This window comes from Haliotis asinina, chromosome 12 (genome assembly GCF_037392515.1).
Source record: "Haliotis asinina isolate JCU_RB_2024 chromosome 12, JCU_Hal_asi_v2, whole genome shotgun sequence".
Classification (NCBI taxonomy): domain Eukaryota; kingdom Metazoa; phylum Mollusca; class Gastropoda; order Lepetellida; family Haliotidae; genus Haliotis; species Haliotis asinina.
In genome coordinates, this window is record NC_090291.1 from 31,796,409 (window position 1) to 31,807,483 (window position 11,075).

Below are 11,075 nucleotides of genomic sequence, written 5' to 3' on the forward strand. Positions count from 1 at the left end.
TACTATGTGGGTTATTAATAGATATACAAAGTATTTCTGGGAGTTCGTTTTAGAGACTCATAAGCCACCAGAAGTGAGTTTCATGTACAGTGTCATTAAAATCAGATATTTGATTCCGACTACCTCAAGTTTATATGACTGACCATGAGAGCATGTGACAGAATTTGTGGTATTATTTTGCTGCTGACAATTTTCACACCCTGCCATTTCATACACCTAAACAGCTGTATGACTGAAATCATGTTTTAGTGCAACATGAAATTAATTTAATAAAATTAAAACTTCTGAATCAAGATGCTTAAAAATTGTGGAAAATTTATGAACTTTAACATTTCAAGAAACAACTCATCATTTATTTAGATTAGGTGATCACACTTTAACGCTGCCATGGAATGCATAGAGTGAGTGAGTTTAGTTTTAAGCCACTTTTAACAATATTCCAGCAATATCATCACAGGGGACACCAGAAATGGGCTTCACACATTGTACCCATGTAGGCAATTGAACCTGAGCAATATTGTAATCACTAGGGTTCTCCGCCAAATTTCAAATGCCTGATTACTAAAAATTAATTACTGAGCTGTGTAATGCCTGTTGTCTAATTGTTGAAATGGTTAGTTAGGCTATCCAGTTCTGATCTGTATAAACCATCAGATTCAGATAAATCATAGCACATATAAATGCATAAACAACATTGTTTAATGAGCATATCTTAAATATATTCAAGTGTCAAGTAAGAGGTGACTAATGGGATGGGGTGGTTAGGCTTGCTGACTTGGCAAACACTTGTTGTTTCCCAACTGTGTAGACTCATGCTCATGACATCGATCACTAGGAATCCTCTTTGGTGACTCAGATTACGGTTTTAAATCCAAATAGCAACAGACTTTTTTGTCACACTGTTCTATCAGAACCAAATATAGAAATTACAATGTTTAATCATTGTGAATTAATTTAAACAATTCTGTTAGTGCCTAATCATAGAACTAACAAAAAAACATTATAATTTAAAGCTTGATTAGATCTTAATGACATTTAATTAAAGGCAACAATGAATGACAGAATTAGATTATGACATATATCATTTTCCTTGTTAGATCGGTAAGTTCACAAACTACCAACATCTCAGACTGCCAATAAAAGCTCCAATATTCTGTCTGGGATAAAATACTAAAATATCTTTCTGTAATATTTTGTTCAATATAGACCATGAATTATAAAATATAAATAACCAGATCTTGGCATTCCAAGGCATAAAAGAAACATTTGTGACCACTGCCACAAGCTTTAATTTTGTTTCCAACTGTGAACAACACTAAGAACTGCAGTGGCCTGTGCTGAAATTCTCCAAAATTCAATACTATTTGTGGTCTCCTGTAGGATATAAACATTTTATATTCCCTAACCAAGATCAAACTCTAAATTCCCCTCTCCAGGAAGAAATGCATGTTTTATGTTCTAGATCGAATTTCTATGGCAATGTGAAGCTTTATTATCAAACTGTATACTTATCCTCAAAGAAGACGATTATGTGCAAGGTATATGCACAAAATATACTTCCAATCAAAAGTTTTAACCCACTAGTGTAAATGTAGCCGCTTACTTCATTCAACTTTCTAAGCTTCATTTTACAAATTATTCCAAGGTGTTTGAAGGTGAAGGTGCTGTTTACACATCAACTCAGCAGATACATTGTAAAACCAAATTCGTAATGTTGAAAAGATTATTGTCATGAGTTCAAAATGTTGAAACCCTGTGAAAATTGGCCAATACTTTACAAAAATTTATTTCAAAATACAGCTGTACACATGCATGATATTTGCACATGCTTTTCAGCATTTTGATACATGGTCCTTTTGCACTTCATCTGCCTAATGTTTGCAGTTGGTTCCACTACATTAGTGGAGAAATTCATCTTTGATGTAACCATATATACGAGTGAGTGAGTTTAGTTTTACACCACATTGAGCAGTATTCCAGCTACATGGCAGTGGTCTGTAAATTATCGAGTCCAGACAATCCAGTGATCAACAGCATGTGTATTGATCTGTGCATTTGGAAACCGATGACATGTGTCAACCAAGTCAGTGAGACTGACCACCTGATTCCGTTAGTCGCCTCTTATGACAAGCATAGTTGCCTTTTACGGGAAGCGTGGGATGCTGAAGCCCTATTCTAACCTGGACCTTCTATGGGTCTAACCATATATACATACATACACATGATAAAGTGAGCATTTTAAGTGAGTCTATACTATCAATAGGTAGTGTATATACACGAAACATGCTGCTGTTGAGATGACTGTGTCCTGATATATTGTCTCCATATTAGTATAGTCAGTGTTAGATTTGTTTCTTAAATTTGTGAAAGAAATTTACTTTTCAGGGTGTTGTTGTTCACACTGCTTCCTGTGTTATGACATGTTTTCATAATGACAGGTATTAATCTATATCAAATTGCAGCTGCTAGGAAATGAAGTGGAATTATGATAAGAAACAGTAATATACATTAATGCAATGTGTAGAAAAAATGGTTCCTATGGAATGAAATTTTCGCAATGTTACACAGCATTGTCACTTGTTTTAATATCCAGTTTTACAGACAATTAGAAATTTCAGTTTTTATATCAATACAAATTGTTTTCATTTGAAATGTCCTTCATCTCAAATGCATTTTTCCAAAGCCATGATCTTTGTTTGATCTTTTGACTTTTATTTGTTACTTAAAAGAGGAGGGGTTGAAGAGAGGATCAGTAGAGGGGGTGGGTGGGTTGTTTTAGAAGCAGGGTAGAATGTCAGTAGAAGTGGGGGTGATTCATAGATATGGTGGCCTCTGAAGTCTCCCGAGATTAATAGAAGGAGGGGATTACAATTTTATACCTAAATGTTTCCAATCATTCAGACATAAAATCAAATTCCAAAACTTCCCCAGTTTCTTCATATAGTGATGATAAGATGAAAACAGACAAAATTAATTTATATAAAAAAAGTCTTTCCCATCATTTTCAGTATTGAGTTGGATGAAGGATTTAAAAATTTGAGGTCAATTCCACACACAAACTTTGCAAATCTTGCTGAGTACCTAACAAAAAATATTTCATTTTCACAATCTCAGTGCTCTCTGTTGATGCTAAAGTTTTTAGAGCATCACTTTACTGACAAATGGTGAGTACACTCTTATACCCTGAGTATATTCTTACACCTGCATTCAGGTCAATGAGTGAAAATATACCCCAGAACATCTTTGCCATCATAAAACAGAAACTGACGTCCGTATATTCTCACCTTTTAATGTGCATCACCTCTAATTGACATACCACCAATTCATCACTTTACAGATGAAATCAATTGTTTTCTTGCTAATATACATGTTTAGTATATCAAAGACTATGCACAAATTGCAACCTCATTAAAATCACATTGCAGTGTTCTGTGTCGCTACACAAAGATCTCATTACATGGGCAACGTCAGAATGACCTGTCATCTGACCAGTCATGGATCGTGAAAGTCGAAGTGTGATTGTGTTTTCTAATTATTCAACCTCAAGGCTTTCTGATTGACATTTACAGCCTGTCAATCAAACGTTGTAAAGGTCGTTAGGATGTGACCTGCGATGAAATGTTCTGGATCAATGTGTAAGGACAGAGACCATGTGCACAGTTTGGTATGGTGTTAAATGCTGCGATCAACAATATTCCAAGTATATGGTGATGGCCTCTTAGTAACTGAGTCTGGGCCACTCAATTCAGTGATCAACATCACGAGGCCACATCAATTATTTTTCTTGTTTGAGGGATTTTTGTCCTCAGAAAACCTAAACGCAGGGTGGAAAAAGAAAATAAAAAATCACCAGTCAAAGGAAAAACCCACATGAGGTTTCCATGTTGACTCTATAGGTTTGTTCATATCAACTAAAAATAGGTTGAGTGAGTTTAGGTTTCACACTTTTTTCAAGAGTATTTCACCTATATCACATTAACATTAGGATTTTATTTTTTAAGTGGGGAAAATTAATGGTTATTCTTAAACTCATTCTTGAAAAATATGACCGGCGGATCTGTAAAACATGAAATAAAACTGGTCTGGCCTGAGCATCAGTCTTCTCAATTGGGATCACAGCATGAACATCTGGGATATGATGACATGTTTCAACCAAGTAATGGGCTACTGAAGACTAACTCTAGGCCAGATATTCACAGGTCTGTATGTAGCCTTTGATGTACTGAAACATGTATAGTTGTGAGAAAACATGGTGATATTTCATTGTAGAAAAGCAACACAAGTAGCATGAAGTTTGCAGAATTTCTACATCAATTAGAAATTAAAATAATACCACATCATTTACGAAACAGAAATTCTGCCTAGGGTGGGAAATTAATACACGGTCATTTCACAACAGAGTTGAAGTTAATGATGTATATTAATGACCTGATGCTGTTTAGTAATTGTTAAATAGTCATTTATGTGCATTGATTTACCAAAATGCAAAAGAAAAAAAAGAGCAATGAGCTTATCTGTTTCCGGTTTAAATTACTCATGAAGATCTGTATTAGAACTGCTCTTCAGCAACTCATGTTTGTTGTAAAAGGCGACTAATGGGATCAGTTGATCAGGTGGTCAGATTTTCTGATTTGGTTGAAACATGTCATCATATCCCAGTTGCATAGATCAATGCTCATGATGTTAATCACTGAATTGTCTGGTTCAGACTCGATTATTTACAGACTACTGCCATGTAGCTGGAATGTTTCTGAGTGCGGCATTAAACAATAAAGAAACATGCTTAAATTGGTGCTCAAACATTTCCAGTGACCACAAGCTATGACAACATTGCACAGCAAGAACGATGAACTCCAATATCAGACTTTTAATTCTAGTTGAGCATTGTTTCAAGGGCTCCAAATTTTGGTGTTTACATTTCCAAACTTTTCATGTGCAATCAGGAATGAGTCAATGATTACAGATTAACGTTGCTTGACAAATTTCTCCCAGCAATATGACTACTTGGACACCAGAAATGTGTTTATTACTTTGCATCGAACCTTGGTCCTTGGCATGATGAGTAAACACTCTAACCACTGGCCTACTCAGCTGAGGTAAATGAACAACTGACCCAAACCCTTGCTGTCATCTGGGTCTGGGTTAGAATACTGGCCTTCAGTAACCCATGCTTGTTGTAAGAGGTGACCAACATGATCAGGTGATCAGTCTGCTGACTTGTCTGACACATGTTGTCAGTTCCCAGTTGTGCAGATCAATGCTTATGCTGTTGATCACTGGATTGTCTGGTCTGGCTTGATTATTTACAGATTGCCGCGTTATAGCTAGAATATTGCTTAGAGAGGCATAAAACTAAACTCACCCACTTGATCACTCACTCGTACGAAATGCCCGTGTGTTTGCTCAAGTGAAAACTTCACATTCCTTGGTATCTGTTTCTGACATTTGAGGCATTATAAACTCCTTATTTAACAAACACTATTTGATGGTGATTCATGAACACTTGTGTGTGATGTATAAAGGAGTCACACAACAAACACTAGTTTTAGTAGAGACTTCTTCCCATTTCAGAGGATTTTGTTGCATATTAAAATAAAAAGTCAACATGAAAACTCCCTCCATAAGAAACCTCAAATGAGTCCTTTTTCACCATCTGTCATTGAGCAACACATTGATAGAACAGTTTGATGTTGGGTTGCTGTCAATCACTGGGTGTTCTGTCCCTCTAAGTTAGCAGTCTTTGAGTATGTTGTTTACTTAAAACATCTAACGACCACAACACAGATAATATATCTGTATTGTATCTGTATGAACAACAACTACATTCTCCATCAAAACAAAAAATCAGGAAATTCAAAACAATGTCATAAAAATTGTCATTCCATTTCATAATAGTAAGCAATACCTTATCTGTAATCAATAAATCAATGAAACAATTTCAGTTGTCTTGGTGAAAAGATTGGCATATTGGAATACCTGTACATGGTCCTTGATCTACCAAAATGGCACATAAATGGTGAAAACATCAAGAATTTGTGCCACAGTTATTTCCACAGATTCTATCAAAATCTCTTAAGCTCTCACAAAATGTTCTCAACATTAATAGCCTTGGAGAAAATTCCTGTGAACCGCCTCAGCTTTCCTCCTTATTAAGTTAAGCATTTTCACATGAAGATATTGAAAATTACTTTTTGCATCCTCCACTCATTTAAGTTCCATACTAATTCCAGAAGAAAATGCAACAAGTAGAACCTGAGTTTACCTTCATCTCTTTGAGGGGGACGTCTTCAGAGGAAGATTTTCTGGCAGTGCTCTCTTCCTCTGCCCCCTTGACCAGCTGAGTTCGGCTGCCGGCAACTGATGTGAGGCTGAAAAAACTCTCACATGCCTTCGGGCTCGTGACTTCCATTGTGAGAATGCGGAGAGGCAGATTGGACACTTGGAATCCCCAGAGGAAAGTCCTTGACCTTTGCTGTTCATTCAAAACAACTTCTTGACATGGAAGTGATTTGCTTGTATCTGTGGTAAATAAAATGAATTATTGGAATGCTACAAATATGTTTTTTTCATCTTGACTCTATTTTGTGTTGAGATGAACAACATGCCTCTTATGCTATGTGATGTAACATTCAGGTAGGCCATGCAGAAAGTGGCAGACGGTCAAATGTATGTGTAATGATTGCAATCTTAATAATCTTGTTTTGTGTACTGTATTACGTGAAATATTTCAAGAATATATCAGAACAATTAATCAGTACACCTGCCTCCCAAATAAACAAAAACAAGAACAGTCAGCTTTTCCTGACTTACTGAGTCAATAAATATCATGGTTGAGGACACCAGAAATTGGCTTCACATATCATACACATGTGGGAAATCGAACCTGGGCCTTCAGCGTGACAAGCAATCACTTTAACCACTGCCCCTAACTCTCTTGGATAATCATATGTCAGACAATAAAGTATGGAAAAACAAAATTTTGTTAGCATCCCTAGAACACTTAGGAAGTTTAAATTTCAGAACATGATACTGTCTCTAGTTGAGGTGTCAGTCTTCTGTTCACTCATGCACACATGCACAAACATAAACATAAACATTTATTATTGTTATTGATAATCAGATAACACATGAAGATTTGTCCTGAATCCCTAGTGCACTTATACATTGATGTCCTCGAGGAGTTCCTGCACTGACTAAAGATGGTATCTCCAGGGGGCATAACTCTTCATGGTTACGCCAGCAGCTTAGTGAATGAAAGATCAAAGCCTGACCTGACCCATTTCTCTGAATGTATGGGTCATGAAAACAAGCAACCTGATGACAACAACAATAAGAGTGATGTGTGAGTGACTGTTGTTTTGTGTAACACATTATTCTAGATGAATCATTGGGGTCTCTGAATTATTGAGTGCAGTCCAGGAGTATCACAGGTTAATGTTTTAGCAACTATCTGTACCATCACGTCATGTACCAGAATCAGCAAGCTGTCATGGTGTGATCGCCATGATCCATTTTTTAAGCTGAATCATGTTGATGCTTACATGGACGGCATATTTTGTATCAGAATTCTAACAAGAGAAGACAGATAATGGATGGTGATGATCATGATGACATCAACAATTGCAATGACATGATGACAACAAACATGATGATGATGATGATGATGATGATGATGATGATGACGATGATGATGATGACATCAACAATTGCAATGATATGATGACAACAAACATGATGATGATGATGATGATGATGATGACGATGATGATGATGATGACATCAACAATTGCAATGATATGATGACAACAAACATGATGATGATGATGATGATGATGATGATGACGATGATGATGATGATGATGATCATGGCAACAATGATGATGACGATGATGACATCAACAACTGAGATCATGCTGCTGCTGCTGCCACTGCTGCTGCTGCTGATGATGATGATAAAATGTTTCTATACTATTCTGAGGGGCAGTTGAGGGCTAAAACATTTTCTTGTCACACCCAAGAGTTTGATGTACAATGTATGAAGCCCATTTCTGGTGTTCCTCATTGTGATATTGCTGGAATATTGCTAAAAGCAACATAAGTCCACACTCACTCTCTGCAATATACTGAAGAATTTGAAGGCCATCATATTCTTTCATATCACTTAGTAACAGCCTGTCTCGCATGACAGACTATAAATAGTTACATAAAATGAGAGTCAAGTGTTCCTTATCTTCTTTTGAGTAACATATATAACAATGATTACATCATGATCATTACCAAAGAATATTATTTGATTGATGACATTCTCCATCTTTATCTTTTTACCTTTCAAGCTATGTCTCCGCTGTTGATGGTCCCATCAGTTAAATCAAACATTGTGCTTCCTTTCCTGGTACCATTCAGAATAATTTCAATCTGCAAACAAAAAGTTTTAAACACAATTATGTTGTTCTTTCCTGACAGAAGCGACTGACAACCACTAGGCTGATGGACAGAATCTCCCTAACAACTGATTCAATATTAATGAACTCTGTCTGACAGTCACCCTCAAAGACTTACATTATTCAGCTAGTAATGCCTAGAAAATCTTTTTGCTTTAATTAAGAAGATACAGATACCTAACATACTATAATTGATTAGTTTCAGTGTTTGAGACGATACATAACTGCCTCAGTTTCTGGTAATTAGCTTTATTAACGGCCCACCTATGAAATCGAAATCTTCCGAAGCTGTCATTAAACCCCAACTTAAGCATATCACCAGCAATTACTTTCATTTTCTACAGACCTGTTTACAGCTTTGTGGTTGTGAAAACTGCATTAAATAAGAGAGAAAAGATCTATAAAAGAGGAAAAAATTAAGATCTTCTTCCTGAAACACCTGATTAATATTTTGAAGACATGTTTGTGAAATGCAAACATTTCTTCCAAATCTTTAGTATTTTCAAAGTACAGCATGATGTTTTAACACACATCTATCAGCTATGCTTGCTAAGGCTTGTATGAATCATTCTAAAAAGTTGTAGCTATTTTGTGTACAAAAGACAACATAATTCAAACACAAAATAATCAATCTCTGTTTTCACAAATGGCAAGTTACACTGTCATGGTTCACATATCAATAATATTTGAGGCTTAATTATGTTTAATATTGTCATGAAGACTAGTTAAACAAATTAGGTCAAAGCCGCAATGTCTTTCCCGTAACAACAGTAATATTCATATTTTACTTAAAAATACATTGATGCTTAAAGATATTGCATTGTAAATTCTACCTTACCTGTTATTTTGTTACACACACTTGAAAATTCAGTTCTGTGATTGTATGTTTATGAAATAAACCTGTTCTACACAGTGTCAGACAGAAATTTGAAATCTCATAAAAAATTATTGAACTGCAGGTGATTTGGAGAGAATATTTTGATATTTCTGACTGATTTCTGACAATGTCTTACTCTTTAGATCATAAAACATTTACTTTCTAGTCCTGTTATACCAAAGACAGTACCGTTATGCCAAAGACACTCTATGTTATTGGAAAGAAAATATGTTAGAAATGTTTAAAATTTAAATTTAGTTGCAACAAAAATCTGTCTGCAATGGAAGAAAGAGTTCTTTGCCTGCTACCCTCAGAAGTATAGTATGTGTTACATGTTATATCCATATCTCCAAATAAGGTGACTAACAATGACACGTTTGGTACAGAGAAGACATTTTGATTGTATATTTGAGCTAGGACAAGAATACATCAGTGGCATTGATGATAAGCTAGGTTCATATAAATCACTTTCTAAAAGTATTGTTTTTCCCATACTTGAAGTGCATAATATATAGTCTATATTTTAGAACTTTGCAGATTTGTTACCCTAAAGGCATGTCAGCGTTACTGGTAAGACATTTCAGAACAAGCTGATGGAAGACAAAGAAGAATTGAATTCTGATGTAAAAAAATGATAGACACTTTGCTTTAAATAAACAACAATTAAAGTAGCAGCTACCATCTTGAAATTTGTTTCTTTTAGGAAAAAAATAGGAGAAAATATAACGAGAAGCTGACGGTAATTGTCATGAATTTATCAAACTTTCAAACAGGTTTACAACTAACAAAAGTATCAAAATTTGGATTACCAGCCTCAAACTGTCAAACAGGTTTACAACTAACAAAAGTATCAAAATTTGGATTACCAGCCTCAAACTGTCAAACAGGTTTACAACTAACAAAAGTATCAAAATTTGGATTACCAGCCTCAAACTGTCAAACAGGTTTACAACTAACAAAAGTATCAAATTTGGATTACCATCCTCAAACTGTCAAACAAGTTCACAACTAACAAAAGAATCTAAGTTTGCTGCCTCAAACAGTTAAAAAGACTTGCTGCTAACAAAAGTATCAAAGTTTTGATCATCTTCCCCAAGCTGACAAAGTAACAAATAAATCAACCAAATTAATCTCTGTATCTGTCATACCCATCTTGCCAGTTCTGAAAAACATACAGAAATAAATGACACAGAAAAGACTGTTATATGACAAATTGTGAAAGTAAATTCAGAAAAAAATAATGACTAATCCCTTTCCCATTTCAGACAACATCCTTGTGTTGTAATTATGGTTCCAAATGCAAAGAGAAACACATATTTTTTTTAAATTACTTGTTTCTTTTGCTAACTGACGTTACTTAAAAGATGCCGAGACAAAATACATGCAAATGTTTACCTTTTCAACTTGATTTTCTTGGAAAATTTTATCTTGAACTTAACACCTCAGGTTTATCACTCTCAACCAGAAGCTGTTAAGGAGTATGACAGGGAGTTCCACTTTCACAGGATGAGAGATGATTCATTAATTCCTGTTACAGGAAAGACATTTTTCTTGTATACAAGGGAAAAAGGTTGTTTATTTTTAATTACTTTAAAATTCAGCTTGAAAATCATAAACCTCTACCAGGAATAGGAAAAAGACCTATTCTTTTTCAACTATTCCACAAACAATATTTTCTTAATTGAAATTTAGTGAACAGCAGACACCTGATGTTAGGTTTTTGCACCCAGATACATGAAAAAATGCATATCCCATGT

At 35.1% G+C, this 11,075-nt stretch overlaps 1 protein-coding gene across 2 annotated transcripts in view; it reads right to left on the reverse strand.

Annotated features, from left to right (window-relative positions):
• LOC137257670 (adenylate cyclase type 2-like) overlaps positions 1 to 8,397 on the reverse strand; it is a 43,597-nt gene extending 35,200 nt beyond the window's left edge. For both annotated transcript variants that reach the window (XM_067795030.1, XM_067795029.1), the window contains exons 1-2: positions 8,326 to 8,397; positions 6,263 to 6,519 (exon numbers count right to left, since the gene is read on the reverse strand). In XM_067795030.1, coding sequence (XP_067651131.1) covers positions 6,263 to 6,409 — 147 coding nt within the window. In that variant the 5' untranslated portion in view covers positions 6,410 to 6,519; positions 8,326 to 8,397. The remainder of the gene's footprint in view (positions 1 to 6,262; positions 6,520 to 8,325) is intronic.
• Between the last annotated feature and the right edge of the window lie 2,678 nt (positions 8,398 to 11,075).